General features: G+C 44.4%; 1 protein-coding gene across 2 annotated transcripts in view; it reads right to left on the minus strand.

The window, feature by feature from the left end:
• Positions 1-13,801, minus strand: part of FRMD3 (FERM domain containing 3) — a 307,700-nt gene that overhangs the window by 107,808 nt on the left and 186,091 nt on the right. For both annotated transcript variants that reach the window (XM_030294382.1, XM_030294381.1), the window contains exons 4-5: positions 12,599-12,677; positions 6,567-6,664 (exon numbers count right to left, since the gene is read on the minus strand). In XM_030294382.1, coding sequence (XP_030150242.1) covers positions 6,567-6,664; positions 12,599-12,677 — 177 coding nt within the window. The remainder of the gene's footprint in view (positions 1-6,566; positions 6,665-12,598; positions 12,678-13,801) is intronic.

Here is a 13,801-nt window from a genome sequence, read left to right on the forward strand (position 1 = left end):
TAGGAGCTTGGACACTTGCCAACCTCTCCAGGTCTCATTTTCTTCATCTATATAATAAAGGAATTTAAATAGTTGTTTGTTTTTTTTTTTCCCAATGGGGAGCTACTGGTATTTTGGGAGCTAAACAATTCTTTATCATTTCAGACCTTCCAAGGCAGATAGGACATTTGTCACCCCTACCCTTCAGGTACCAAGTGTTAGTGGTATACCTAGTCACTGCGATCACCACAGATGCCCCCAGGATTTCCAAATGTCACCCAGGATAGTAGTTGGAAACCACTGGATGTCCCTCAAGGTTCCCTTCATAGCTAATTCTCTGAGTCTAGGAATTCTCTTGCTGGAGCTGCCCTGCTCTGAGATTTGTGCAAGTGTGGGGCATCCAATAATAATAATAATAATAATAATAATAAAAATCACAACATGAAGGCACCTAAGAAGACTGCACTTAAAAATAAATGGAATGCTCTTCAGATTAAAGAGTATAAATCTAAGCATGGGCAAGTGTACCAGATGAAGGTTGTTGTTGGATTCTAATATAGAGCACCCCCAGAAGGTCTTTAAGGGAAGAAAGAAATACTGGCACATCTCTGAGCTCCTAGAGGCTCTAGGAAAGGAGGGACCTGGGGCGCCTGGGTGGCTCAGTCAGTTAGGCGGTCGACTTAGGCTCAGGTCATGATCTCGCGGTCTGTGAGTTCGAGCCCCGCGTCGGGCTCTGTGCTGACAGCTCAGCACAGAGAGTTTCAGATTCTGTGTCTCCCTCTCTCTGACCTTCCCCATTCATGCTCTGTCTCTGCCTGTCTCAAAAATAAATAAAAACGTTAAAAAAAATTTAAAAAAAGGATGGACCTAGGATGTGCATCAATCATAGCCTGGAGCAGCAAAGGTGATGCTCTGGCAGAGGGGATGCTTTTTATGGATTGCACAAGCTTGCTAAGAAGAATGAACCAAAAGGGGCAAGTGCCTCAGGCAGAAATGGCCCACAAAAGATTAAAAGATGGTGGGAAAATTGTATTAGAAGAACTTGATTACCAACACGACTTTGTAGCAGATAGGAATCAATATGCCTTGAGCACATCTGCAAAATCACATCCAACTCTGTAATTTGTATCTACTGTCCCTTCATTGTTGAATCATCTAATGACTACAGAAGGACAAAACTGGGAGGAAAGCAAAGCTCTTTAAAGCTTCTTAATAGAATTCAAATTACAGAGTTGTTAAAACTACTTCAAATGTATATCCTACAGGGGAAGGACTTTTAAAATAAGATCCAAAACACCATCAACCATAAGAGGGAAATCGATTAATTGGATTGTGGTAGGGTCCCCTCCCTAAAAAACAAACAAAAAAAACCCCTCAAGGCAACCTGGCTTTACCTGTAGGTGACAACATCCCTCAAGACCTTGTAACATGAGACCACTTAATCAGACTGCCTGTTTGCGTGTTACCATATATGGGAGACAAAGAAGTAAAAAATATATAAAAAAAAACAATGCCATGTGGCCTTCAGGGCTCTGTTCTTTGGGTACGAACCCAACTGTGCAGTGCCGGCATGCATAAAGTTGCTTTCTGGAAAGAAAAGCCTGGGTGTCATGAGTCTATGCCAGAATCCTGCTACAAGATCATATTAAAATCAAAATACTTCTGTTCATCACAGGTAGTCCTAGACAAAATAATAGATAGATGACAAATTGAAAGAATATATTTGCAAAATCTAAAACCGACAAGGACTGATATCCAGAATAAAGAAGAAATTCCTACCAATCAATAAGAAAATGGGCAGGAAGACCAGTAGGAAAATGATCAAGTGACAGAAGGGGAAAGCAAAGGATGAGTACAGAGAGAGAGGTTCAAACTCATGAGTAATCAGAACTATGGAGACCAAAACAAGACATCACTCTACACCAAGAAGATGGGCAAAAAGTGTAGGAAGTCGGATGATTCCATGTGTCGGCAGACATTATGAGGTCATGGAAACACTTGTACACCTTCTGGAGGATCCTTGAGGCATGTAGCTCTTCTAAAGAGTAAGCTGGGAATGTTTAGTCGAATATTATCACCCACTAATCCCACTTCTGGGCATATATTCTAGAAAAATTCTTGCGTACAGGAAAGGTTTCAAAGGCAACTTGGATATTCGTTGTTGGTAGGAGCAATAAATAAAACACAAGCAACGTCCCCTAATGGATACTCTGTAACAATTAAAAGCAACAAAAGAGAGGGATACCCAGCAACCTGAATAGATCCCCCAAACAGTGTGTTGAGCGTAAAAGGATTAAAATGAGTTTTACAGCCCCATCTAATTTACAAAACTTAAGAGGGTATACACACAACACGATGTAATCATTTATAAGGATGTATGCAAAGTCAAAGATCTATATGAACCCAGTTGTTGCCTTTAGGAATGGAAATGGAGAATAATGAAAAGGGAAAATCAATCAACTGGTGGACCCAAAGGGACCAGTGAAGAGAATGAGGCATCAACTGATGATTAACTCAACCTAAGTTACACATATAATACACCTATACCCACACCTACACATACGTATCACCCTGTGAGTCAGCTACGGACTTAAAAATTTAGCAGATGGTATAACCCCCAGTGTCTCCATTTTTCATAGGGAATGAACCCTACTGGGTCGCGCTGGATGCAAATGTCAGCTAACGTGGTGGTTGGTGAGGGAAGGCATTGTTTGGCAGGGAGTGGGGGAAGGGTCTCTGTACTGCTAAACATCGCAAATAAGTTGGAAAACGCCAGAAAACTAAAAGAAGAACTGCCTTGGAACCTGCACTCGTTTGCTAACAAGGCAAATGTCAGTGCCTCCCGCATCACGTGCCCTGCTTTCTTGTCCCTTAAAGAGTGTCTTTAACTCGGACTTCACCTGAAGCAAAAGGCAGTTCATAAATGATTCAGGACTTGTAACTATCCAGACTTTGTTTTCCATACCAAGAGGAGTTGGGTAAGCAAGGGTAAAGTTGTGACAAAGGCACATCGGATGCCTTGCAATTTGAAGCAGGCCCTAGTGCGTGTCTAAGGGAATTTAACTGTCAGAAAAATCCAAAGAGTTGAAGCAGAAGGGTGAGTGCAATTGGGTGATGTTAGTAAGTCTAAAGAGCAAGCCAGGTAATGCGTCCGCCCCCGCCCCCACTTTGGAGAGGACTCATTCCAAAAGAACAAGAGAGACAGGATGTTACAGCTCCAGGGTCAACTCTGTCAGGAGCCTTCCCTGACCACCCTCCTGAGGTCATAGCAGGGACCTGGGTGTTCCTCTGTTGAGCCATTAACACATCACACTGCCATTTACCAGTCTGTCCCCCCTACTGCTCCCTCCTAACCAGGGACTTTGTACAGCAGTGCCTGCACCTAGCAGCTGCTCGGTAAACGTTCAGAGAACACGCAAACAAATAAGCGAATGAAGTAGGGAACCAACTGCTCTTTCTCAAATATAGAAATAAAGCCTACATCAGTGCAATTTAGGCAAGTGCCCTGGTTCACTCAGGACATCAGTACTAGAGAATGTCCTGTGTGCCAGACACAGGGACACTACAGTGAAAACTGCACCCCGAGTCCTGCTTCCATGGAACTTAGATTCTACATAGAGGGAAGGCCTAAGAAGTTCCAAAAACAGCACAATAACATGATTCCAGGTATGTGTGCTTAGAAGACAACAAAAAAGGGGTATGAGACAGAATGACGCGTGGGAGGGAGGCTGCTTTAGTAGTCCAGGAAGACTTCTCAGAGGAGGTGAAGTCTGAACTGAGTTCGAATTCAGTTCTGAAACTCTAGAACACACCAGGCACAGGCGACCAGAAAGAAATCCCACCATGTTGCTGTTCTGCAGAAGGAACAGGAAATATACTATTTTTACCAAGAAAAGATATAAATAGATCCCTAGGGTTTTTGTGTATTTGTCTTGCAGTTTGTATTATGAAAGCAAATGCATTGCACATCTTGAATATGCTTGCTCACTGTGTTCAGTACGTACAACCAGCAACACTCTGGGTGCTGCCTGGTTTTCATATACCAAGAATATTGCGAAGCTTCAAACACGCTCCTTCAGACAGCGTTAGCAAGTAAGAAGTCAACGTACGGCCACATGGCCTCTCGCTTTCTAGTCATTTCCTCCACGTTCCCTCTCTCTCTCTAAGCATAAGCAGGTCCAGATCTTTATCAGCGTTTGTAAGGATCTCTAGAGCTGCGGAAATATCACCCCAAGCATCAGAGAAGTTCATGAATCCAGCTTTTACTGGGTTTGCTACAAATAGCCCACTGCTGTATCGTAGAGCAGAAGGGTCCTTTCGAGGTCTGCCAGTCCATTTCTAGCTCTATTTCTCCACAGCATCTGTGCATGTGGTCAGGGGTAATAGCACCGAGGGCCCTGATTGTCTGGAGGGAGACTTAGTGGCTTTATTTCAAACACAGAATAGGATGGCGGGTTTCCTGTTACAGATCCATATTGAGCTTGTCCTTGGAGACTTGACCGTGATTCACTAATGCCTAAATGTGTTCTGAAATGCTCATGTGCTGGTCTGTTGCTTGGATTAGTATTGATCTGCTTTTCCCTTACAGAGGACGGTGGACCCTAACCCGGAATTTGCAATCTCACCGGAAAGGAGGAGGCCTATGTGTTCTCACATCCCTTAGCTCTGCTGTAAGAGAGGTGGTTTGGGGAAACACATACTCCACCTTGGGACAGAAGGACTATGTCCCATCACCCTATCACTGTAGTTCTGACTTCAAACTTGAATATCTCCACGGGTTTGAACACCTCTGCCAAACGAGCTGTGCAGCACCAGGTGGACCCCAGGGGAAGGAGAAAACAACACAGACACGCTCTTCAGAATTCTCAGGAAGCTCCCCTCCCCACCCCGGAAACAGGGCCCAAGGAACCATTTCACAGCACAGAGCACCCCACAGGGACCGTAGTGGGCGACAGTGAAACCCCAGGGGAACGATGGGTCTCTCTCTCTTAAGCTCTGAGTGAAGCTTGGAATTATAATAGGCAGACGTCTGTCACGATCTGCTTAGGACCCATCATAAGCTCCTTTGTTATCCTAGACCCTTTATAAACAGGACATGCTCACTTGACAACTGCCCCTCTCTTCCCCTGCCCCCTCCCTCCTCCTCCCCTCCTCTCATCAACATGCCATTAGCATCCACACAGCAAATGGCTGCATCACCTGGGTCCCTCCAAACAGGACTTGCTGCTGCCAGCTGCCCCCCACTGGCCCAGGGGAACAGAGCACCTGAGTCATCCTTTGCTTGGGTCCTAGAACCACCCCCACGGGCCATGCGCCACCTTGGGCCCAGAAGACGGCCTTCCAGGTGGTTTTCCTTATAGGTAGAAACATCCAGAAGCCAACCCTGGGTCATATGCCTTTACAGTTTCCCGCTGCCCCATCCTCTGGGGCTCGTTCAACCCTGAAAGGAAGCCTCGTGAAATCTTCACACAGGCGTGAAATGCCACCCCATGTAATATACGCTTAAAGAGCTGAAATAATTTGTCTGTGGTGAAATAGCCAGCAGATGGGAAGGGAGTCTGGACCCGAGTCTGACAGACTGTGAGCCTGGTGCTTTCCTCATGATGCTACCTGAGCCTGGAGCTGCTTCAGATTCTGTGTCTCCCTCTCTCTCTGTCCTTCCCCCACTTGCATTCCATCTCTCTCTCAAAAATAAACAAACATGACGGGGCGCCTGGGTGGCGCAGTCGGTTAAGCGTCCGACTTCAGCCAGGTCACGATCTCGCGGTCCGTGAGTTCGAGCCCCGCGTCAGGCTCCGGGCTGATGGCTCAGAGCCTGGAGCCTGTTTCCGATTCTGTGTCTCCCTCTCTCTCTGCCCCTCCCCCGTTCATGCTCTGTCTCTCTCTGTCCCAAAAATAAATAAACGTTGAAAAAAAAAAATTAAAAAAAAAAATAAATAAATAAACAAACATGAAAAAAGATGTAATACAATTTAAAAAAAAAAGACCTGACATCAACAGTCAGATGCTTAACCCACTGAGCCACCCAGGCACCCCTCTAAGTGTAATTTTATAATTTATATACAAATATATTTTTAATTATTTTTAAAAGTATTTTTTTTTAATTTTTTTTAAACGTTTATTTTTTATTTTTGGGACAGAGAGAGACAGAGCATGAACGGGGGAGGGGCAGAGAGAGAGGCAGACACAGAATCGGAAACAGGCTCCAGGCTCTGAGCCATCAGCCCGGAGCCTGACGCGGGGCTCGAACTCACGGACCGCGAGATCGTGACCTGGCTGAAGTCGGACGCTTAACCGACTGCGCCACCCAGGCGCCCCATTTTTAAAAGTATTTTTAAACAATAAATATAATGAATTTAAAAACTAAACATTATATATATATATATATATATATATATATATGTATAATTTTTTTTTTTGGAATTTCATTTCAAATGTCTGAAATGACCCCTATTTGACACCTACCTCCCTGGACAAACTTTTCCTCCTCGTGACACCCATTAGGCACCACACCTGGTGGTCAGAACTCAGAGCACAGAGCCCCCGGCCTCCCTTCGGAGTGGGTGGGCAGCTACAGCCACGCTTACCTTGAATGATACAGGCACCCAGGTAGGCAGCATCTGAAAAGGAGCAGAGCAGTCGACCGTGGAAAATATCTCTTTTAATTTGCAGGTACAGAAGATACCTGCAATACAAAACGAGAAGGAGTCACCCTGTGTTTGGGCTGAGGCCTGGAAGAAGCAGAAGGATCGTTCATGCTTTGTCCAGCTGGACCGGCAGGGCCCGACCCAGCCCCATGGAGTGGCTGAGCCACACCAGGCCCCTGGGAGGACAAGCAGGGCAAACTGAGGGGCCCTCTGGATTGAGGAAATCTGAAGTGACTGTGGCAGCTTCCAAAACTGGGTGGCTGGCCCCTTTTAAAGAGACATGAGCCGGGCGCCTGGGTGGCTCAGTCAGTTAAGAGTTTGACTCTTGGTTTCGGCGCAGGTCATGATCTCACGGTTTGTGAGTTTGAGCCCCACATCGGGATCTGCGCTGACCGTGCGAAGCCTGCTTGGGATTCTCTCTCTCCCCCTCTGTCTCTCTCTCTCAAATAAACAAACAAAAATTAAATTAAAAGAAAAAAAAAAAAAAGACACGGGAACAGAAGAAAGCCACAGGGCCCAGCAGCCACGGTCCCTGGAAGGACGGGGGACATCCATCCCACCTCAGGTCCACGTTGCCCACGCTCCCTGTGAAACAGAGAGTCAGGAAATGGACTCAGTCAGTATCCAGAGATTAGTCTCAGGGGCAGACAGACTCACATTAATCAATCTCAAAAGGACTTGGTTAGGAGGCCAGAAAGCCAATTAATTCGCAACGAGAGCCGTCATCTGCTCAGTGCCCCGTCCCCCTCTCCAGGGACGGGAAACTCAGGTGCCCACAAGAGCCAGGCAACCCGATAATGAGTGAAACAGGCTAGTGTCAGGGGCTCCAGGAGGCAGAGTGGAAAGCACCGGCTCCCGGGCAGGGTCAGCCTGGTGACACAGCACAGAAAGCCGGCCAAGGGCAGCCAGCTTTTCCAGAAAATCAAAGAGACCAGTTTAGAAGTGGAATCCTTTGAATTTTAAATGTTGCAACAAATTCTGTTTTTTAAAACACTGTAGTGCCAAACAAAAAGTACGCGCAGGCCCCATTCAGCCAGGGGAGAGGGGACAGGCAGGTTTGCAACCCCTGGCTCAGGCTCACCTTGTCACTGTCCCTTTTGTTCTCCATGCTGATCAAGCCCCCTTTAGATTTCCTCATATTTCTTAGCCACGTTGATTCTTTCCTGCAAGGCTCAGGCTTGGGGTCTAAGGTTTCTGACTAACGTGACCCCGCATGTGTGCAGATTCTTTTTTTTTTTTTTTTTTTTTTTTTTCATTTAACTCTCAGAGACCACTCTTTTTAATTCCAGGTTCTTGGAACCAGGTGGGGGCACTCAACTGGTCCAAGTCGCCACACCCAGGGCTCCGATGATCTGATCGTTACCCACTGTGTGAGCCAGGTACACAACGCACATCAGGGAATGTGACTAACGTGCTAAGATCACACAGCCCCTGAGGCCTGGAGCTCCCCGGTCTGGCCACTGGATCACCTAGAGCATGCTGAACACGCTGAAGTGTTCAGAGGCTCACCAGTGTTTCCATTTGATGAACCTTTATCTTGTACCTGCTTTATGCCGCACACGGCGCTAGGCACTGGGGCCACTGTAGAGGCTCAGATGACACTCTTTGTCCTCAACTTTGTATAGAATTGTTTGCAGGGCATAAAGACAGTCTCCAACAAATTTCTCACCCAGAGTTTGGTACGTATGTTGTCAGAGAAACAGCATTACGCTTGGCAGGTAAGGACCCAGACAGTTCCCTACACGAGTGCCTCTCGCACTTCTGTGAGCATGTGAATTACCCAGAAATCCTGTCAGAATGTGGATTGTGATTCATTAGATTGGGGTGGGGATCAGAGTCCATATTTCTTCAAATTTTCAAGTTAAAAAATTTTTTTTAATGTTTATTTTTGAGAGAGAGAGAGAGAGAGAGAGAGAGAGAGACTGTGAGTGGGGGAGGGGCAGAGAAAGAGAGAGACACAGAATCTGAAGCAGGCTCCAGGCTCTGAGCTGTCAGCACAGAACCTCATGTGGGGTTGAACTCAGGAACAGGTTCATAACCTGAACCAAAGTCAGATGCTTAACTGACTGAGCCACCCAGGGGCCCCAAGAGTCCATGTTTCTAATAAGCTCCCTGGTGAGGCTGTGCTACAGGCCCGTGGACCACACTTTGAGTAATAAGGTTCCAATCCAGGTTCTAATGACCACACATTAGAACCACCTGGGGGAGCTTTAAAAAACTACCAAGCTATGGGGCACCTGGGTGGCTCAGTTGGCTGAGCCTCCAACTCTTGATTTCGGCTAGGGTCATGATCCCAGGGTTGTGGGATCGAGCCCCACATCAGTCTTCACAGTCAGCGTGGAGACTGCTTAAAATTTGTCTCTCTCCCTCTGCCCCTCTCCCCGGTTCATACTCTCTCTCTAAAATAAAATAAAATAAAATAAAATAAAAATTTACACTACCAAGCTGTGGACCCTACCGATTAAATAAGAATCTGGGTCCTCACATAAACATGGACACAAATGTTCCTAGCAGCAATATTCATAATAGCTACCAAGTAGAAAAACCCAAATGCCCACCAACTGATGAACAGATAAAAGAAAGAGGAATATCATGCAATGGAATATTGTTCAGCCATCCAGAGGAAAGTAGTGCTACGTGCCACAGCACGGATGGACCTGGAAAACATGAAGCTACGTGAAAAGAAGCCAGACATAAAAAGCCACGTATTGTATTGTATGAAATGTCCAGAATAGGGAAACCTGGAGAGACAGGTAGTCGAAGAATGGCTGCCAGAGGGGGGTTGCAAGGAGGGGAAATAGGAAATGACTGGATGGGTACTGGCTTCCTACTGGGGTGTGATAAAAACGTTCTGGAATTAGATCATGCACAACTTTGTGAACACACTAACCCCCCTGAGGTACACGGTCGTATCTATCAGAAGAAACTAATACTTTTGAAAATCCATTTGCCTTAGAGTAGTTCTCAAATTTTGACATGCTTTAAAATTACCTAGGAAGGCTCATGAAAATACAGATTGCTGAGCCCCGTTCCCAGGTCTGGAACAGGGACCAGGTTCCCAGGTGCTGAGGCTGCTGGTCTGGGGACCTCACTTGAAAGACCTCAGCCATAGACCATATAGACTACCAAGGTCACACAAGTATGATCAAATCTTTCCCTTTTTAAAGGCTGCAAGCTACCAGGCCAAATACCATGAAGTTTCTTGTCTATGTGTTAAATGTTACGCACTGAACAAAAAACATTCCTTTCCATTTTTATCAAGTTTATATACTGATGAATGAGATGCGTGAGTTCTCCTCTCATAACTCGTCATCAAATTTGATGGAAGCTTCCAGAGAAAAGAGAATCCGCTTTTCACAACGTCTGAGCTTGGGTCTAGAGATCAGTGATCTCTAGAGATAATCATAGATTATTGTGGGTTCAACATAATCCACTGAGCCTTACAAATAGCTTCAGGATCAGATACTCATTTTTTAATATAATAGCAACCAAAAAATAGTAATATTGCATCTCCTTTTAGTATCACTCCTGTATAAAAAGACTAAGCAACAAAAGCACAAGAAGATCTGGGGCAAACATTCTTGTGTCATCATTAATGATAATGCTTGTCTAACATGAACTTAAAAATGGTTCTTTAAAAAAAAAAAAATTAAAACCAACATACTTTGATTATATTCAATTGTATACAGCATTTACAAAAGCCCCAGAAATCTAAAGGATTGAAAGAGGACTGTGTAAATGGAGAAATAAATGAATAAAAAATGATCTCAAATATCCTTTTTTTTTTATGAGTATTTGTGGCTTGACTCCTTCCAACCTGCCTTTTCTCCAATGTCTCTTTACCCCTAAGCACGGTCACGAATGTGATCTTAACTTCTCATGTAGCAAATTCTTCCTAAACTTTAGATCAATCTGGGGCACCTGGATGGCTCAGTTGGTTAAGCGTCTGACTTTGGCTCAGGTCATGATCTCACGGTTCATGAGTTCGAGCCCTGCATCAGGCTCTGCTCTGACAGCACAGAGCCTGAAGCCTGCTTCGGATTCCGTGTCTCCCTCTCTCTCCGCCCCTCCTCTGCTCATGCTCTGTTCTCTCTCTCTCTCTCTCTCTCTCTCTCTCTCTCTCTTTCTCTGTCAAAAATAAATAAACATTAAAACAATTTAAACCTTAGATTAATCTTACAACAAAATAACAACTTATCAAAAGACTAACTTCTTTCAAGATAGTTTAAGCCATAAGTACCACATTCCACAGTTTTTAGATTCATTTTGAATTCTAAGGATTGTATTGACTAAGAAAAGCCCATTTCTGTCTGTGCAAGAACAGGGTATTGTCTTAATTTCCTTTGGAGACATAAAGATGTTTACAATCTTCCACTGTTCATACCTTAACTATTCAGTCTAATGCAGGGAAATGCTAGCAAATTTAATCGAGAGGAATTTAACTAGAGTTGTTAACTAACACTTTATATTCTTCTACTTTCAAATGGGACTCTTCTCAACAACAAAAGATCCATGCTTAACTTATATCATGACACATATTCAATTTTTATCCTCCAGATAAAATTATAAAAACAAATGACAAAAGTGAGCCATTGTGGCATCTGACTAAATAATGCCCAGAGTTAGTATTTGATTTGATTCTTCTAGTTACATTATGGGCACCGAGAAGGCAGGACAAATGTCTTTTTTTTTTTTTTTGGTAGTTCATGCAGCCCCTGCCACATATTACATGATTCCACTCATACAAAATGTCCAGACTAGGCAGAGTAAATGAGCAGATGAGTGGTCGTCAGGTGTCAGGGGCTGGGGGAGAAGAGAGTGAGTAGTGACTGCTACTGGGTACTGTGTTCCCTTTTGGTGATGAGAAAAAGTTTTGGAATGAGACAGTGGTGATGGTTACCCAACAATGGGAATGTACTTAATGACACTGAATTGTACACTTTGAAATGGTGAAATTAACTTGTGTTACGTGAGTTCTAATCTTTTTTTAACAAAGCAAGCCAGATTGCAAACTGCCAGCCTCCACTTAGTGTCCATTACTTATGTATCCCTCATTTCCACACATGCCCTGCCCCCGTCCCCAAGCACAAACCTCACTAATGGCTGTGTGCAAATTAATAATGGAGAAAGGAACCATCTGCTCCCTGACAAGGTTACCTCAGTGCCACAATGGTCAAGCTTTACTGGAGACCTGTGAATAGGAGGAGGCAAAATATCCAAGAACCCCATGTATCACCGTGCATCTCTGCTGCGTTCGGACCTATGCAGATTATTCTGAGGGATGAGTGTGCACAGTGATGTCTGGAGTCCCCTAACCAGAGCCTCATCGAGAACTAAGCATGTGTCAGCTCTTCACCACCCACCAAGTTGGCCTTCCTGGGACCCTGCTCAGCTGCACTGGCTGAGGATGCTCTCAAAAACAAAACCCAGAAGGAGACCTGGATATGGTCCCAGTCGAGGCAGATCAGAAGGGAAGAGGCTGAAGAAGTGGAAAATTCAGAGTTGGCCTGAGAAGAGTCTCCAAGTAGAGGGAAGACAGCCCCAAGGTTGGCCATTCAGCAAGCGGAATGTGGGGTGATGGTCCGTACTACCCAGTGATCTTTTCCCTTCCTGAACAGCTTAGATCCAAGAGATTGTCCCAGGGGCTGCACTAGCCATGAATTTGCCTGTATCCTAAAGACCGTCACCATCTATTTATTTTTAGCACCCCACTGTCAGATGTTTTCAGAGAATACCTCCTTCTTATAACCACCACTTTTTGTGTGTGCAGTTAATTACACTCCCAATGACAACGGTTTGAAAAATCCCAAGGCAATGAAGCGCAAGAGAAACACGCCAAGCCAAAACGCCGAACTGAGCGCCTGCTTCGGTGAGACGTTCTGATCGAGACAGGAGGCACAGCTAGCCTGTAGGACTTGGAGGCCCTGGCTGGTTAAAGGTGCACGTGAAACATACAAACAAACGAAAAATACCTTGTGAGCTCTTCTTTAATCTTCAAGGGTTCATGTGGGTAGAATTTCACTCTAAAGCACATGGTGTATGGTGGATGAGCTGAAACATCATAAAGAAAAGGCATGAGAAAAGCAGCAAAAGACCATGGATTCCAACACACACAGGAAAGTCAGCTGTGAAGTTACAGCCTAGCTTGGGGGTGGGGGGTGGGGGCCGGGGAGAAAGAGATTTTTCTGGAGGAAACAGATCTTATGCCCAGGGAAACAAAGCCACAGCGACAATTAAAGAAAACGCTTGACAGGACACCCAAAGCAAATGCGGGACACAGGCAACCTAGTCAGTTAGCACATCTTTCCACATCACGTTCTCTCCAGGTCACAGCTTCAAATGATATTCTTCCTTCAGATTCTTCCCACCCCCTTGTGACAGATAAATTGCCCGTTCAGGCCTTGGGCCTAGCAAAGTATTTTTCAGACTGTGAGGTGGAAAAATGTCACTGCACATGACTAGTTTTCCCAAAACGATGGTGCCTTTGAACTAAAATCACAATTTTTAAAATGATTTTAAAAATGAGTCAGCCATGCACACATTCTACTTTGTATACATTTTTGGTATTATTTTGGTATTATCTACGAGGCAGTCACTATGAAAATAAACGCTTTTATAACTGCCTGATTTCTATGAATCGAGATAGATATTCTGATTGAGGTTCATGATTCTAGAATGTTCTAATTGCATTATCTGGAACTCAAGGACCAACTAAGTGATTCTGCAGGACTTCTGACATCCTTAATTACAAAACCACTGTTGACTTGCAATATTAATCTAATAAATGCACACAAGTGTAGTAAGATGCATTCAAATTCCAAACAGCACATAAAATGAACCCCTTAAAATTAAAGAAATACGACAGTTAGTATAATTATTTCTATGGATCTCAAATACCCACTCATGTTTTGCTTTTGTATCAGTATGGCTACTTGGGATCAGCTCTGACTCTACACCCAAATGCAAACAGGAAACAGTGTCCTATTCTTGTCCAAGAATCCTCTTTCATAATAAGGAGGGGTTAAATCCCCAGCCATCTCTATAATGCCTGGGACTATTCTGTATGTAGACAAATGATGTAGAAAGAACTACCAGCATCAAATATGAATGCATATTGAGTATAATTTAATATGGAAAACAGTTCTTAAAAATAATTTGAAAGAAAGCATCCAAAT

Source organism: Lynx canadensis, chromosome D4, assembly GCF_007474595.2.
Source record: "Lynx canadensis isolate LIC74 chromosome D4, mLynCan4.pri.v2, whole genome shotgun sequence".
Lineage (NCBI taxonomy): Eukaryota > Metazoa > Chordata > Mammalia > Carnivora > Felidae > Lynx > Lynx canadensis.